We start from the raw sequence: 18,684 nt of genomic DNA on the forward strand, positions 1-18,684 counted from the left end.
ACAGACTGAAAGCTCAGAGGTCCACTAAATTGCGTTTGTCTTGTTTCAGGAACTTAGGAGATCTTTGATCCAGATTTGTTCCAACTATGCCAAGCCTAGTTAGAGGGATGATTAAGTGAAGGTAGTTTATCTTGATTATTGTTGCAATGCTATAAAATAAAACATCAACTTTTTTTCCCCCTCCTAATCAAATGTGGGTTTTGATGTGTTTAGTTCTTTGCATTGTAGTTTTTCTGGCTGGCTTAAATCTGAAGTTTCCACTTCAGCTCTTTCTTAATTATCTAGTATCTCGTCCTCCGATATCTCTACTACGAGTGAACGTTTATCTCTCCAACTTGCAGATCACCCACTGAAAATCTTATACAAAGTTCTTCTGGCCTCCCCACGAGAAACTGAGAACAGCCTCAGCTCTTTAGTGTTGAGTAGTCGACAGCAAAGAAAATTAACAGGCATATTTGGGGGTTCTGACCATTTAATTTGGACTGATACCTGCAGACACAAGGTTTGGGCAGCCTGAATGAAGAGCAAACAACAGCAACTCATCAATTTGCTTCTGGTATTTTTTACTTAGTTCCATTATTTATTTACAACCAGCTGGGAAACTTCACTCCCACTCAGAGATCCTGGCAGTGTCAAGAGATGAGGTTCTTTGAGAAACTTCGTCATTAACATGCGGAACAGCCCATTTGCTCACCCTTAAACCCACCAGGGTTGCGCAGTAAAATACTGACATAGTTTGTGTTGCAATAATATGACTCGGGCTTACCTAGGCTTGGTCTGTACAAAAGGCAAAGATCCTGCTCTGAAGCGTCTGAAATCTTCCCTTCAGATAGAACACTGATTTTTTCTTTTTTTTGAGTGATTTGAAAGATAAAAGTACCTGAAAGCGAACACTGGGCTGTATACGTTGCCTGCTTGCACTGAGCACCCCTCACCCCCCGCGTGGCTGTCCCCAAAGGTCTCACGACAGGTCACAGGCTGGTCCCCCCTCGTCTTGCTTTCTCTCGAGAAAGATTTTTAAGATAAAACCGACATGATCAGGAAACTGGTAAGCAGAGCAGGCAGGAGGTGGAACATCATGGCCACAGGACCCAGAGGGGCTGAGGATGGTGCTGGAGAAAAAAGAGAGGGTGTCAGTGCCAAGAAATCAAGGATTGAAGCATTATCCCCATGTGGTGGGGCATCTCTTTATGTCGCACGAGTCAGGGCCCCGTAAGCTGCAGCAGCTCAGTGCACCCACGTCTCTTTACAGACAACTGAAAGCACTTTGCTTCCATAAAGCAGCTTTTCTGCTTGCTGTAACACAAAAAGAAATATTTAAAACACAGAGGGCCAAACAGACTACGTACTCTGAAATTTGGGTGTGACGATGTTGATGTAGCCTTCCTGCGTTCCCCCAGTGAGCCCAATCTGCAGTTTATCCAGTTCTGATTGTTTCTGCACCTGGATCCAGTCCCAGATGGGAGACTTGTACTGCCACTTCTTCAGATCAGCAAGATGCATCCCCAGCAAGCCTCGAACCTCAGAAGGTGTCAGGCTCTAGGAGAAATCAAAGAGCAAGAATTACAGATGTAAATGCAGGAATGGAAATAATACATCTGACCAGGGAATCTGTGAGGTTTCTGTCAGCAGAAGCGTGAAGAACAAAGACAAATTTCTGGTGAGCAGTTGCAGTTGGGACACTCTTGCCTTAGGTTGAGGGGACGAACACAACAGTTCTTCAAAGCCTATTTCTTTGTCCTCTGATGTCAGGTCTCCTACAGCCAAGTGGGGGCTCCAGTCGCTGCCCAAATCACTGGAGTTTCTTCCAAAATTGATGATATTACAGCTAACACTCTCATTAGAAGATCTGGCACATACCTGTGGACTGTAGTCTAGTGGATGCCCATACTCTGCTCCTGCCACTCCTACTATGAGAGCCTGGGCTAAAGAAATTCCCCAGTAAGACTGGCTTAGCATCCACATAGGACTCCAAATTATATTTTTAACTAAGTTTCAGGCTGGTTTGCCACTTTGTACTGGTCTAGCATCATGCTGACTTTGATGGAGTGACTCCTGATTCACACCAATGGACAATGCAACCATAACAAGAATGCAAGGACTCAAACAATTTCAAAATTCAGCTCACCATCAAAGCATCTCTTCTTAACCCCGCCAAAGTACTAACATTCATGTTCACATTGTCCTTGCTTAGAGCTTGGAGATCCACACCAGGAGCACCCCCTGGGACCCAAAAGAGAAAGCATGTCAATGCAGGGGGAACAGCACTCACCTGAGCAGGGTTGTATACCTATATAAGCTGGAGCTACAATGATGAATCCAAAATTTATTAGGCTGTGGGTGCTAACAGAGTGAGTTCCAGCTGCAAAATATATGGATGCTACTCCAGTTGGCTGGGCGGTATTATTATATTGGCCATTAAGCCAATCTGTGACAATGCCAGATGTCAGGCAGAGGTGTACAAAGAATTTGCTCAGGCTGTGAATAAATTCTTGGCTTAACAGGGTAAAATCCATGTTTTGTGACACGGCTGTGAGATAAGCATTAAGCACGAGCAGCTGGATTTCTTGTGGACCTGGCAGATCTCACCCATCCCAGCAGTCATGAGTTTGATTTTTCCCTGTGACAGCCTGACAATTGATGTAGGCAACATTAAGTCAGGTACAGAATCTTTCCAGAATATTTTATGCCAACTACAAGTTGGAAAAGCCCCAAACTCTCCCAAACTGGTAACAACTTGCCTTGGAAAATTCCCACATCTTCGGTAGTATTTGATAACCATTCAGCTTCTGGCTAAGGCCCCTCCCTTTCCCCACACCATCCCCATCCCATCCTGTTCTTTTACATACCTAGATATGGTACAATAAGCTGATAATAAGCAGGTGTATTGTGCTGGTCTGAGAAAGCACGTTTGGCTTTAACATACAAGATGTCTTTCGTAGTCTGCGAACAGGCTGAAAAATTCAGAGATGCCAGTCTGCAGAAAAATGAAGATATAGGGAGAAAACATTTTTATTATATTCAATTTCAATCTTCAATTTGAATAAACTATTCTGACTATCTCTCTGGGATTCTCTAGATAGGGCAGCTTGCCCCCTCTTCCCAGTAGACTGAAGAGGTATGGGGAGAAGCTAAGCAAAAAAACCATAACAAATTACTTGGCCTCCTGCTCAAAATGATGTGTCTTCTAAGTTATAATGACTCAGGTAGTACATGATAAGTTTAAGCGTATGCAAAGATAGAGTTATTTAATTAATTTCATATAGCGGTCTTTCAAATGAATTTAAATCACATTTAATGAGAGCTCTCTTGTGCCTCTGCATGCATTCAGACCGTATCTGTTGTCAGCTGAGGTACAATAAATAGAGTTTGACCGCAAATCTGAGCCCTTCCTGGTGGGAGGGAGAACAGTGGGTTCAGTTGGTTCCTACATTTCCTGTCACTGAATGGAGAGAAAAGGAAACCGCACTTGCTGATGGGAAAGTGCTTTTGCAAGAAGCCAAAAACATCACATTATTTGACTCACTTCAAGCTGTTGGGGTCTATCATGTTCAAATCAGTCGCATTTAGAAGGCACAGATATCTTGTACCAATTGCATTCAGTGCAGTGGCATTCAAGGGGTTTCCCAAGTCAATATATCGTCTAATTATTGATGAAGCCTAGAAACACATTTAACTTGAATCAGAATTTACGTTTTCATCCTCAAAAGAAAAACAAATGCAATTTACAAAAATAAAATTGAATCATTTCAAATCTGTTTGTTTGGCCCTCAAAGATGGGGCCAATCACTTCTGAACCCTTTAAACTCGTCTTAAACCAGCAGCTCCCAAACCAGGAAGCAAACATGGGCAGGAAAGCAAACCCAAACCCAAACCTGATCATTAGGGGGCTCATTTCTTAGCAAGAAAGCCAGTGTGTCAGCTGAAGTTATCTTCCATTTGGCAATGTCCTTTGGGGTGATAAAATCCATGAGGGGTCCCAGGTTGCGAAGCAGACTTTCAGGATACCCATCAGGATATGTCTGTGGAAAGATCATGGTTGTTGCTATGAACACTTGTTATCACGCCTGTGAATTTATATTCTTTGCAGAATTAAGGTGGAAAAGCCCTAAAGGTCCACAAGGAATAAGAAAGCAAAGCCAAAGAGATGCCATGAGCACGTGTGTCCTTTTTCTGCTCGATAGCTCAGGCAAGCAGGTCCCCAGGGAAAGAATAAACCCTGAGAAGATTTTATTACTGTCTTTGACTATCTAATGGAAGATTACAGGGAAGAAGAAGCCACAGTCTTCTCAGGGGCACACAGTGAAAGGATAAGGGTCAACAGGCAATGAAAATTCTGATTAGATAGTAAGAAATACATAGGTGGTCAAACATTGCAAGAGGAGCCCACAGGGGTGGTGGAGGCTCAGTCCTTGGAGATACTTAAAATCAACCAGACACGTCTCTGAGCAATCTCATCAGTAGATAATTTGACATTCTTCAGCCCAGCATTACCTCATCCAGATTCTCCTTCAGCACAGCTAATTGCTGAACACTGAATGGGTAGGTCAGTATCTGAGAGAGGTGGTTCTCCAGAGAGACGTTCTTCAGGCAAGCACGTAACTCCTCAGGTGAGTAGTAAATAGGCATCGTGTCATCGTTAAGAACCTCCTCTGTTACCTGCTTGTCAGCTGGGCAACCTGTGGAAGCAATTATCAAATGTGTTCAGTGTTAAATCCTTTTGTGTCAGGCTCTGAATGCTCCCTTGCTGCAGAGGGACAGGTATGAAATCACGGTTCCCCCCTCCTCCTGGGTCACCCACCACCAAGGGTTTCACAGTTCAACTCAGACAGATTCAGGGAGACCCACAAGCACTGGGGGGAATCCTGCTGTTAGCATCAGGAAAAGCTCCCGTACCATCAGCACGCTTGTGCCTCGTGGGCAGGAGCTCCTGGACAACAGCGGCCACCTGTTTCCTGGACAGGAGCGAATCGCGTGCAAAGTTTTTCAGCCAAACAGTTAAAGCTTTCTGCAAAGAAAATGTTTCATCAGGGGGATATTGCAGTTTTGGGCATATCACTAGCGTAACAAGTTGCTACTCAGACAAGCTTCACTGGTAAAGCACTATGGGCAGCAGAGCTGTTGCCGTAAGCCTCAAAACCAGACCCTGGTGAGCCAAAGGCTAGTTTATAAATGCCTAAACTCTACCATATCCCATGCCCAGTAAGAGTTTTTACCTCCTCACAAAGCATTGCATATACTTACTATTGCTTTCCATCTTCAGTACTCATCCAACAGGTACAGGAGTAAGATGACAGTGACCTGGATCTGCAGTTCCAGGTTATCAGCTTGGTCAACCTCACTTCCCATAGAGCATCCATCCCCTTTGGCACCACACTTTTAATGAAGACACTACTGAAAATGTATCAGCTGAACAACCCCACCATATTTCTTCCATCCCGCAGGACCTACAAGTGCTTCCCAAATTCCCCACACCTCTGTGACCAACCCACCTTGGGGATCTGCTGCAGGATACTGTGATCAAAGACAGGAATCAATCCACTGAGCTCATTCAAGGTAAAAGCTGACCATGCTGCAGGAGGCCTGCACGCAAAAATCAGCAGGGATCAGCTTAATAATTATAATAAAATTTTAAAACTCACAAACAAACAAAACCAAAACACTTTAAAAGCTGCCAGGATTATGTCCTTTTAACATCTGAAGTTAAGAAAATACAAGATTTAAATCCTAGAACTTCTCGATCCCTTCCTGTTACACAAAACTTCCTTCGTTCCCTGAGAGCAGAAGCAATTGTTAGTAACACAGATAAGGGCTGGTGGATGGGAAAATGGCACTTAACAAATATATTACTTTCTCAACCATGCAAACCAAAGAATATCTATTGCTAACTATCACCCAATTCAGTGGCAAGATCTCAGGGTATTTGCCACAGGAAGGGAAAATATGTTGTCTCCCTGGACAAGGTCTCTGTTAGATGTAGCCAGGGGTTCATCAAGCACCTGTCAGCTTGACAGGCAGAAACAGAACTTTTAAAACTAGAGCAAGTGAGACACAGAAGTGACAGCGTATTTTTCAGTGGAATTCCAGCCAACCTTTTCAGTTGAAAGAAATGCACATAAAACAATGTAAAAGGCCAAATGTGAAATCCAAAACAAGCAAATTATTCAAGTTTTTGATAAAGCTATTTGGTTGGAGTTCGCTCAGATCTTAATAGGACAATGGTTTTGTTTAGGAGAATTGTTTTGCTGATATGCCCAGAAGAAAAATTCATACCCAAACGTGGTGTTACCACCAATGACGACGCTCCTAATGGCCTCTTCTTGATCGGGCAGGAAAGATTCACACCGGCTTAACTGCTTCAGCAAATTCCCACCAGAACTTCTAATGTATTCTCCACCCAGGTCACAGACCAGACGTCCCAGAATCTCTGTATTTTCTGTGTTTACTTGCGTGCCAGGGATTTTCTGAAATAAGACAAGACAGAGGCGTTACATAGAACTGGATGCTGCTGTACAAGGGGATGCTCAAAGCCCACGTTGTCCCCAGCCCTGTGCAGAGCTGTCCCCTCACCACATACCAGACACGCTAATGCTTCCAAGAGCAGCTGTTTCCGCTGGGATGACTCTTTTTGCAGAACATGCAGATTTGCTTTCCCGATTTCAGCAAAGTACTGCCGACAGCTCCCTGTTGCTGCATAGTCTGAAGGACTAGAAAGACAAATACTCCATAAATTCCAGTGAACGATATCGAACGGTTGGTCAGGGTCAAGGCTGTTTAACATACACTGTGTCCAATATAACATCTCCCACATCCACAGATTCAACTCTATTCAGCTGTTGTTCTACAAGATCCTAGTCTGCATTTTTTAACAATTCATTTTCACCTTAAGGAGCGTTGTGAGACTCGGCTTAAAGTTGTTCAAGGTTTGGATACAGAACCATGGTGGGTAGCTACTGGAACTAAGAAATCCCCTCTACTGGCTGTTTGCTTTGATGTTGTCAGGGAAAAGCACATTCAGGGAAGCCAGAAAGTAAGAAAACCCCATATGGGTTTTGTATCCAAATGGATGTATTTAAAAAGAGCTTCATAATGTTTATATTAATATGATGGATGGTTGAATTTGAAAGGACCTTAAAACCCTTTTGAAAGGTTTCCGCAACCTGTTTTTTTTTTCCCTGTAACGAGACCCAAACAAGTTTGAAATACACATCAAATATGAACTAGTCGTTGCCAGCAACGTTACAAAGTAATACCTCTTTTCCCCACTAAGTTCTAAGGCAAGAACACAAAAACCATAGCACAGTTACCTTAAAAATAGCAACAGGTCTTTAGGATAGTTATCTAAATCCTTGGGAATCCCATTCAGCGTCACCATCTTCACTAAGCAGCTCAGCTGAAAGGACATCACAGTTTACATCAAAGAAAGGAAACAGCAGGAAAACATAAGGAAACAAACAAACCCCAACCAAATATAAATATTTTACTCTGCTCCAAAGTAATAATAACAAAACATAGAAATCAGAGGTTTTAGTTCCTGAGAAACCAGTCAACTGGGTTTTGACAACTTCTCTCTTTGGGGAAATTCAGAACTGTGGGACAGAGACCCAGGACCAGTCACATTTGTTCTAGTCCCTTAAGCTGGAAGTGGTTTTGTTTTGGCTGAGCAATCCTCATCGCTATCTTCACGTCAACATCAAACACCGCATTTCAAAATATGGAAACTGACCTGGTCTTCTCCTAGCTCGACATTCTTCTCCTTCATGGCTTTGGCCAGGTCCTGAAGGCTTTCTGCGTCCAGCTCACGTGCAGCTGCACAGGTGAAGCCTTGGAGGACCGACTGGGAGAGTCTGAACATTGACAGAAAGTACATCAGAGGGGTGAGGACTTCGGGAGAAAATTCAGTGCTGATCTCCCATATATATATAATGACAAATACAGGAAGCATAAACCTCTCCCGTTCCCAAAGCTTAATTGTCTCCAAACTCCATTCCCTTAAAATTGTGAGTCTTGATGAATGTGAGAGATCAAGAAGCCATCACTGGTCAGATAAATATCATCTAGAGACTCATGGGGGAAGCAGAAATACAGGGACAAACTTTCCCCGAGCAGTATTACTGTATCCTGAATTACAAGACCAGTCTCCTCCAGGAGTTTTCAGTACATGCCACACGTTGAAAGCGCAGTGGAGTTGTGCAGATCCCCAGCACTGAGCACAGGCTGCACAGCCCAGGAGAGCTCAGGGAGCAGGCCCTAAAACTTCAATTGCTTTCTATATGGAAAAGCTTCTACTGTGAAGTCAGCAGGACACTGATGCCAACTCCACTGTTTTTCCAGATACATACAATGGTTTTCATAATTTCTCATCTCAGATACGAGAGCTGACAAAATCTAATCCCTGAAATAGTGCCATGAAAGACTGACATATTCTCCGATTCGAAACACAGAGGCAGTCAGAAGCAAGGCTCCAGGCACAGCCTGAGCCAGCAGCATCGTCTTCGAAAGCAAATGTGGCTTTGGGGTGTATTTTACAGCTGATACCCTGGTAAATCTTGGTGCTTTTGCATGATATTTCCCATCTGTTGCTATGGATTGAATATGGTGGGTCTGCCATACGAACGAAAGGAAACACAAAAATTGCAATCAAAGCAAACATGGAAAATGGAAGAAGATAAGAAGAACACTACCTGGTGAAGTCAGGCTCTGTCTTTATCACATCATTGAAGAACATGGCAGCCTGTGAAGCAAAGCCAGAGTGTCAGTGGTTACAATGCTCCTCTGCAACATCCACCTGCATTTTCTGATGGATTTACAGAGCAGACTCACAGCTCTGGAGAGTCCAAGGCTGATGCTGAGGGGTAGGAAGGGCACAAGCCACTAGCATATTACCTGTTCTGGGGTCCACATTTTACTGTTGAAATCCTGAACACTGGGCTTCTCTTCCCCAAAAACAAGCAATGATTTTGGAATATAACTGGCCAGAGCATCAGGGATATATTTAACCAGGTCAGCAGGGTGGCCTACACTGGAGGAAATCTTTAAAAAAAACAACCGTATCATTCAAACATTGTGGCTAAAAGAAACAAGTGCCAGAGGAGAAATGACAAACTGGAAAGAAGCCAGGAAAATTGCCCTGCTGATCATTTGGGCATTTCTGAGAGACCTAACGCTATCAAATATTTCCTGTTTGACATATTCATCAGACCAGGAGAGCTGCTTGGACCTAATAGCTGGTGTCCTGATGAATGGGAACAATTCTGTCTCTTATCAGCTCCCCACCTCCTGGCTTCATGCCCTAAAAATGTTTAACCAGCCAGAAAGGAGGGATAAGTCTTTCCTCTCTGCCAACCCTAACAATGTCTCAGCTTACCGAAGGCACACAGCAGAACAATGCTGCGGTAAATGAGATGTTATTTCACTAATGCTTCACACAGAGCCCTGGCAGCCCTGTTGGCCCAGGACATGCTATAGGCAGGGCCTGGGGGGCCAAAAACAGGTCAGAGTCTTTCCTACCAGAGGAAGGACGAATACCAACAAACTTGAATGCTAAACATGCAGCTTGAAGGCTAAAGTCAGTGAGAATAAAGGCAAAGAGGTGTCCACATCCTACACAATCACATGAAGGAATGAAATTCTGCGCTGCTGGAGGATCAGTCCAGCTTAAAAGCTATTTTCTAAGCTGCCTTCACTTGTCACACAGGTCTCACTCTGAACCATGACAACAACCTTTCCCTGCAAGCAACTCAAGTCAGTGGGGAGCAGTTTCCAGGACCGCCAATAGAACAGTTGTTTCTCCTGCCCTCCTCCCCACAAGGCTCGGCTGAACATGCTGGCTGGCAGCCAAGGACACGGTGACAGGGACCTGAGATGCTTGTCCTGCTGCACACTCTGTTTAGCAACGCCAGCCCCCTGAGGGAATGTGGTCTGGGTGTGCACCTGTGTGTCAATGCCTGGCCCCAGGTAACCAGTGTTCTTAGCTGGGACTCACTGGAGCTTTGCTAATTTATGACGTCTGAAGAGGAAAAAAAAAACTTCACCTTTTCCACAAATGCCATTTTCAGAGGAGAGGGCAGTGTTGCCATTTGCTGAACAAACTCAGGCAATTTAATGGCTTCCAAAATGACTTCTGGAGGCAGATTTCGAACTGTGCTGCTGTTGAGACCAGCCACCAAGCTCCCCAGCTTTGCCAGGCTCTGTCCATCCAGGATCTGAAAGGTAACGCATGCAGGCATGAGTACATGAAGGGCCAAATATCATTTGTTTGCAGCTATAATAGCTATACCAGGGGTGAGGTGCATTTGTGAAACTTATCCTTTGTACCTGATAGCCAGAGCTGAGCAGTTTGTTGATAATAGCGCTGGACTGCTCAGCGTTCCAGCCGCGAACTTCACCCAGGGCAGGAATAGATGCTTCAAGGTCCTTATCACGGATGTTGTTCTGGATGTCGGGTACGGACAGCCCAACCACAGCCTGGCCCAGTGCATGCAGGGTCTCAGCAGAGAAATGCTCAAACTTTCTCACCAAAGAGGATGCAACCTGAAAAAGTCCCACACAGAAAGAAAAGAGAGTCAGAGGACTAATGAATTGAGCTTATTGAATCCTACGGCCTTTGGACATCTTAAATCACTGCCTCCATCTTGTGTGATGAAGCCTGTGACAGACTGCATTCATCCCCTGAGAATTTTCAGATTACGAAACACCAGCCAGATGCCCCAGTAAAAAAAAGCAAGATGACCTACAGGAGTGTACACAAGAGAAGGTATGAAAGCTGAATCCTCAGCCCTCATAAATTTTGTCCAGGAGAATGAAGAGCTGAGTGGTGGGGCTGGACAGGAGATTACCTGCAGTTCCTCTGCGAGCAGGGAGGAGGGAGCTCGCTCCCTAGTTATTTGTCTGTGTGTCAGGTTCCACGGGCAGTTCTTAGTGATCCTCTGGGCCAAGCTCAGAGCGTCATCTCTGCTCAGGTTGCTCACTGCTGAGGGGCTCAGGTAGCAAACCAGTCTGTCTGGGACACTGCGGGTGGGAAACAATAAATTGCCAGTGCAACAGACAGTGGCTCTGCCAGACCTTTCCTCTTTTTACAAAAATGCTCTTTTCCAGTGCACATTTCTGCTGATTCATTTTAGCTCTGATGATGCTGATGCTCCTGCTTACAGAGAGTACTGCTGTGTCACGTAAAACTGCATGAACATGCAAGACATGCTATTGGTCATTAGTTGGTGGCTGGCACTGTGTGACATTTCCCAAGACTTGTGGTCTGGCCCTTTCTGAGATGCAATGCAATGATTTGAGGAACAGAAAAATGCTTTACATGTTTCGTGGAAGCAGCCATCAGAACGGTCACACAGCAAACATTTGCTAAGTCACAGTCCCATGAGAAACCGTAAGTCAGGTAGGAATTCAGGTCAGGTCCCATACCTCGATAAGGGAAAACCAGGTCCGGAGGTCAGCAGCCAAGTGTAGTACACAGCTGTCTCCCGCAGCAAGGTGAGGCTGCTGATCAGCTGTATATTGACTGGATCCCTGGCAAATTTTTGAAGCTGAAGGTATGGACATGGAAAAAAAATAAATTAAAAAAAAAGAATAGAATGGTTACTTTAATCCTGACAGTCACTGAGGACAGTTTGAACAAACCTCACCTCAAGCAATAAGGATGTTTTCACCTGGCTTTAAGGTTGTGATAAAATTTATTTTCTTTTTTCAAGTAATACAGTTGTACCTGGTTTTATTTATCTTTGCACTCCAAGGACATGTAAGCCTCTCTCTGACTGCTGTGAGGCACAAAGGTGGGAGAGCTGCTAAAGGACGTGGCCTCTCCAGCACCGCTCACACACACAGGCCTGGTACAGTCTACACTAAACCAGGCCCAGACATTGGTCCAGTCTGGAGATAAAGTTGGGGTTTGCAACTCTTACTGACTCCAGTTTGCTTTCTGCGGAATTACCCATGTGCAACCGACTTCTGTGCAAGTGCCTCTTATCACAAGAAATCATAATGTGGGGAAAAAATAAGAACTGAAGTGACTGTTCACAATACATAAACAAGAAAAATGTTCCTGCCAGCAGCATCTCCATGAATTTTGGTCAGGGCAGGAAGACAGCATCCTAGGCATAGAGTATTACGATCAGCCTGCACTTACTGTTGGTTCATCACCAAAAAGCTGCATGTCTTCAACAGTAGCATGTTCCAGAAAAGATCCCAGATAATTTTCAAACCATGCAGTGGAATTCAGACCTGGCACGGCTGCATTGTAGCATTTCTGGTTTGATCCTGCAAAACAGGCAGACACCATAAAACTACAGACGTACTGTATCAGGAAATCAGTGGAGACTGGAGATTTCTGAATGTGGAACAGGCTTCAGTCTATCAGAGAACTCAGCAGAGAGCTCCCCAAGTGCCTCTGGTCACACATTATGTTCAAATCTGCATGTTTGTGCATTCAAATGACAAATGCACATGGGACAGGAGAGATGCCTCATTCCTTCACAGCCCACCACCAGTCTCTTTTCTTCCCCCAAATCGGACAAAAACATTTAGCAGGACATCAAATTTTTGTATGCAAGGTACTGTCTGGAGACAGGGGAGTGTCTCACCTTGGTCCCTTTCTGAGCTAATTTCTGACTGAATTCTTTAGGTCTCAGAACCAAATCCTGCCCCGTTCTTTCACACCAAAAGCCATAAATGCCATTTGCACATGATGTAAGTCAGCACGGGACTGACTGTGCTGCTTTATAAAAATCTTGGATTAATAAAGTTTTCAGGCATGGAAGTTATTCCTGATACCACTTATCACTGTCATATTGCCAGCCTATTTCCATTGAAAAGACGATAAAAATTCTCAAAAAAAAAAGTGAAGCCTCAGCCCTTTAAGAGATGGCAACTAAGACTGTAACATACAACAGTGGCCTAAAGCATTCTGTTGTTTCCTAAAGAAAAATCAAGTCATTTACCATCCTGGGTGAGATAGTATTTGATTCCAGAGTAAATCCTCCTCTGTTCTTCCACTGGAAGGTCCGAATATATGTCATTCAGGGCAGCGACTCTAAAGATGGATAAGAAAGGCAGACATATCAAACACAGCTGAAGCCAAGCCTCGAAGACTGATATTATCCATCATATTCCTCTTCAAAGCCACCAACATGTGGACTGATGCCGAGGAGCAGTTACAAGGTCAGTAGGTGTGTTATGAAGCCTTAGAGAGATGTTCTCAGAGACTCTCCATCAGTTCCAGGTGCTCACACAGTTTAGCCCCTCGCTTTGGGGGCTGGAGGAAGGGCCACATTTCTATCTCAGCAACAACGGACTGACACAACGCTTGTGTTCAGCACTTACATGTTCTGAAAGGTCTCACACAAGATGTTTTTGGCATGGAGGCAAGCAAAGACCTTGGGTTCCACCAGGAATGGCTGAAGCCCCTCATGGACCCACTGAGACAAAATGGGCGGGCTGTCTATGTTGGGTATTTGTAACATCTTCTCCCACAGGCCATTAATGAAGACCATGCTCCACTCAAGAGAAAGAGGCACATGAGAAAACTGAAGGCAAGAGGTGAGAAGAAACATATTAATTCAAGTGAATACAGACTTCTAAACAAATGTTATTTCCACCTTCCCAGCTATTTTCAACAGTACAGGACTTTACTATGTTGGTGGAGATCTGTTGATTGAAATGGTGCCCTAAGGTAATGTCAATTAACGCCTTCTACTGGCATTAATGTCACAGGTGAACAAACAGTTGGATACGTGATACCCACCCGCTGGCTGAACATAGTCAGGGCAGCTATAAGCTTCTTGGCATCATACTTGGAAAAGAACAAAACAGAGTATTCCGCATCCATAGGACTGGCAGGTTTAGCAATAAGGCAAGAATATAAGGATATGAGAAAATCATCCTGAAGGTCCTGGAGCCAAGCACTCTGAAAAAGAAAAGGGAAATCCATATAGAGATATGAAAAGGTGTGTGACATTTAGAGATGCCGCAGTATGCAATCTGCTTCAGGTCTGCGTCACAAGCTCAGCTACACGTGAGCATTCAGCACCGTAAGGTGATGAAACCTCTTGGCAAAAGAATCAGAAGCAAGTTCAGCTTACACTGACTTTAAGCAAGCCTAAACTCATGCAGTTCCAAATGTGGGATCCTTCTGTTGCCTAATCTGTGTTCCCCCCCAGGCAAAGAGTGGCTTTAAAAAACTTTTTTCAAAATAGTTTCCCACCAAAAATAAACGGCTGTTTGATCAAAGTGGAAACTTCCATAAGAAACTTCCTTGTTCCAGAAACATTTTTAAATTAACAAAAACCACAACAAATACCTGAAGAAATTACATCTTTTTGTTAGAAACACTTATGGGTAAGTACGTATCTTGTATCTTTGTCAATTCGATTGCAATTAGTGGTAGCACAGCAACTTAAGAGATAACAATAAAAGCAGGAAGGGAAGTAAACCTGAAATACCCCAGATGACACTGCAATCAGTGTTCATTGTGCTCAGAAGTGGTTTACTCCCACAGATCAGGGTTACTCTCATGTACAGATTTGTTTCAGCATTATGATACCAGTTTCTAAGAGCTAGTTTGTTTTAGAAATCTCCTTTGTCCCACTTTCTCATTTGAGACGTTTGGAGAAGATAGCATCCCCCACAGAGACCAGCTTTGGCCACTCCATTCACAGCTGACAGTGGGACTGCTTTTAATGCAGAAACTGCACTATTGTCACGGAAAACAAAACACGCCAGCCCATAAGAAGAAGGTGACTGCTATTACCTGCGCGCAGGCGTATTGCCCAAAAGTGAGGCTGCAGGGGGAAGCTTGGCCACGAGCTACCTTGAGAAGCATCTCTTGACTGACCCTGGGAGGGAAAAAGCAAAGACATCACCTCAGTGCCAGCTGCCCCAGAGCTGCAGCAGTGGGGGCTGAACTGGCAGGGAGCTGGGGGCTCAACTGGCGGGGAGCTGGGGGCTCAGCTGGCGGGGAGCTGGGGGCTCAGCTGGCGGGGAGCTGGGGGCTCAGCTGGCGGGGAGCTGGCACTCCAACAGCACCAAACCTGCAGATGCAGGCAGGGAGCAGAGCTGCCCGAGCCCTGACAGGCAGCAAAAGGAGTCTGAACACTCCTGCCCACATTTTTGTTCACTGAAGTTTTATTCAGCTGCAGCAGGGAACTACTTGCTGGCACCATTAGGGAGCAGGGACAAGATACTTGTAAACGGTTGACCCTTTGGTAGAAATTAAGTTCCATGAAGGCTGGAAGCAGACCTGTGGGAGTCATAATCTGCCACCACCAGCCAAGCCAAGCTCAGCACTCATGTCAAGGGTTTTGGAGCAGTAAATCCCCCCGCGTCAAGCTGGCTGACACAGCAGAGACTGGCCCTGCCTGCCTTTGTCCTGCACAGGCACAGAGCCCCAGGAAGGCACTTTCCCTTCACTGTTTCAAGGAGCACAACTAGAGCCTTCCCTGCCCAAGGGCAACCCTGGAACTTTGTGTGGTGAAAGATGGTACATGTGGTTTCAGAGGCTTCCTGCTACCCAAAGTGACATCCCTGACAAACCAGTGTCACTCCCAAGGAACATAGTGCCAAGAAAATTTGCTGGTGGTTCACATACCTCTTCACTGAAGCACACACGGCAGATTCTGATTCCCAAAAAAAAGAATGACAAAGATAAATGAACTGTTATAGGAATATGTTTACAGAACCATGCCTGAATCTTCCCCATGGAGAATATGTGGTAAGAAACTCACCATTGACAGGGTAGCTGGAGCACTGCACCGGGAGAAAAAGTGAAAAAGAGATGATTTTATCATGCAGTTATAATGGTAGCACAGCATTATTAGTGATCATTGCATACAGACACGCATGTTATCTGCAATCTTTTGTACTTGGATCTGGCCTGAAAACACACAATTGCCAAGATCCAGAGGTTCCCTCTTGCCATGCAAGGTAGTTGCCATCTGCAAAATTTATATTGCTACTAGCTCTGCACTTCCAACAGCCAGAAAGCTCAGGGCTATGTGTGTGCTCCCATCAGGATGAGGGTCACTGCGATGGACTGTTCTGATGATTTCAGTGTGGTTGATGGGTGTCACCCTCACTGCACTGCAGACAGGCAGGGGGAAAGGCATTTCCCACCCACCTCCATGCTCAATGCACCAGATCTGGCTTGTAGCAATGGTTTCCCATCAACACACAGACCACCAACCCACACATGCTTTGCAAGTAACAACATGGATGACACACATGTTAAACACATGAGTTTGCCTTACCAGGTATGTTCCAGCAGAATCTGCAGTAGCAACCTGCCAACCTGGAAGACAATGTGCAATTTTAGACAATTTTAGCAGCAAATACAGGACAAAACTCATTCCCACAGTCCCGCCCCTATCTGGCTTAACAGATTCTGAACATCACTCATCTTGCTACATGATTTTATTTCTCATTCCTGATACAAGATTTCACAGAATCGTTTCTGTCAGACCTTTCTGCTGTTTCCTCTTTGACTCTGCTGACCGGGTGAGCAGACATGAGGTTCTCCCTGTCCACCTGGGTCAGTCTGACAGGACAGAAATGTGGCCTCTTGGATGACATGAGGGATTGCATGCATCCCTGTCCCCAAAAAGGAAAAAGCAGGGAAAGGGGCAAAAATAACACTTTGGGAACAGTCTTTCCCTTCAGGACTTCCTTGTCCTGTACCCCTCGTGCACCATGGCCATCCCATGCTCACCGATCCACCCAGGGACCAGGCTCACCATGCTTGTATTTCCACATCGCTTTTAGCTTTGCAGCCTTCTTACAGGATCCCCATCAACAGGTCAATTGTAGCCAAGCCTAGGATGGATTTCATACCATTTTCCTGCCAAGCCTTCAACTGGATTAAAATCACGCTGTGCTGCAGAACTGCAGAGGACACAGGTAACTCCAGTGCACACCAGCCCTCAGGTCGGTCCTGCCCAAGAGCTTGATTGGGATTTAGTGAAAGAAGAGAAGTCAACCCATCCCTGCTGCCTCCCAGCAGGTCCATACAAGCCCTCCACTTGCCTATTCCTTGTTTCTCAACTTTTACATTGTTCCTGATGGCAATTTGTATCTCCCTCTGCCAATGCCATGAAGCTGGAAAGGTGGTGAAACACAAGCTTAGAAAGTCAGTAACAATATACAGACTCAAATCTCCCTGGCATTAGTATTATTTACTTGAGATTAGGAATCTGCCAAGCTCAGCATCCCCTGTGTACAGAAAAAAGGGGAAGGTAGAGATTTCCCACCGGTTTCAGACAGGACAGGACAAGTGAATCCAACAAACACTACATGAAATGAGAGGGAGAAGGGAATGGTCAGAGTGACTTTGGGTCAGGCACTACAGCTGACAGGAGGCTGAGGTGGCCACAGAGGTCACCCCCATCCACATCTCATCTCCTGCACCCACAGAGCAGCTGGGCAGAGCCCCACAAGCACATGGAGATGCAGCAGAGCTCAGGCTCAGCACGATGGCTCCATGGCTCTAAAGCATCCATGATGTCCACTCCTTATCACCCCTGGGGGAAGAACGGTCAGGATTGGCGTTATCTACAAATATTTGGTCAGAAGTGACTCATGGGGGGAACGTGGAGGAGCTGAGCCTCAAAACCAAAACACAGACACAACCTCCTGTGGTTCCTCCATATCACAAGGCTAAGGGATGGCTTCCTAACTAGTATAACAGCTTTTTTGATTACTAGCTGCTATGCCTTTTAAATAATTTAATTAACAGAGAACTGTCGCTAAGTAACAGGCAAAGGAAACATACCCAGAGCTGGGCAAATGCAGTGCCTCCCTCCAGGCTGCACACACATTGACTTCACTCTTAGAGAAAGTCCCGAAGGAGTCACCCAAACCATACCAGAGCTTGTGCCAGCACTGCCCCACGGCCATGCTCCCCTGCCTGCGGACAAAGCCACCGTGAAAACCACTTCCTGCTCACCTCGGACCCGCGGAACACACAGCCAAGCCCTTTGGCCCCACTCTCGGAAAGCTCCTACACACACGTTTAACCTGAAGCATGCAAATTGTTCCACTGACTCAAAAGAGCAGCGTTCAGAAACTCCCCCGCAGGAGAAGGAGGAAGAGGAAGGGCGGCTTCTCGCTCTGCAAGACCAGAGACGACCCCAACCTACTATTGCACAAGCAACCTGTGCACTTCTGCCGGACAAAGGCATCCCTCCTTCTACAGGATGTTACCAGAAAACTGGAAAATCACATTTTCATCAGGGTGTCCACAACACATTGGTCAGTTTTGCACAGCAACAAGGGCTTAATTAAAGAAAGAAAGAAAAGTTATCTATTTATTTTTCCTTCCTATACTACTGGCCATTGCAGAGGAAGCAACAGGCCCTTTATGGAGCTACTCGCCAGTTGATGGCTCAGGAGCTTGCTCATAATGTTACAGGTTCATATATTGTTGCCATCAACATTCACTGCAAACATGACCTCAAGTCTGATAAGCAAAGTAGAATAAAGCGCTGACACTTTCGGAAAGAAACAAAGATCCTTCTCTAGAATTCCTGACTACCAAAAAAACATCTAGAGGGAAAGTAGGGGAATATAAAGGGTTAGCAGATTCAGGTAAGATTATTTTTTAGGTGCTTTCTCAGAGATACCTGGATACTCCAGCAAAAGGAGCAGTGGGCAGACAGCTCTGCAATGACAGGAGGAGAATGAATTCCA

General features: G+C 45.2%; 1 protein-coding gene across 1 annotated transcript; it reads right to left on the minus strand.

Moving 5' to 3' along the window:
* Positions 1-1,017: 1,017 nt before the first annotated feature.
* On the minus strand, positions 1,018-17,892 carry MSLN (mesothelin; the record flags this gene model as incomplete). Its single annotated transcript, XM_080353953.1, has 25 exons — positions 1,018-1,112; positions 1,350-1,539; positions 2,129-2,223; positions 2,850-2,977; positions 3,527-3,660; positions 3,876-4,022; positions 4,495-4,679; positions 4,897-5,008; positions 5,493-5,583; positions 6,274-6,464; positions 6,578-6,707; positions 7,308-7,393; positions 7,727-7,847; positions 8,685-8,734; positions 8,887-9,033; positions 10,035-10,205; positions 10,318-10,533; positions 10,839-11,010; positions 11,416-11,537; positions 12,137-12,267; positions 12,948-13,039; positions 13,330-13,505; positions 13,751-13,912; positions 14,756-14,840; positions 17,861-17,892. The coding sequence occupies 25 exons, from the start codon at positions 17,890-17,892 to the stop codon at positions 1,018-1,020; spliced, it is 3,261 nt and encodes a 1,086-aa protein (XP_080210079.1).
* Positions 17,893-18,684: the final 792 nt, after the last annotated feature.

Source organism: Nesoenas mayeri (genome assembly GCF_963082525.1).
Source record: "Nesoenas mayeri genome assembly, chromosome: 15".
NCBI lineage: Eukaryota > Metazoa > Chordata > Aves > Columbiformes > Columbidae > Nesoenas > Nesoenas mayeri.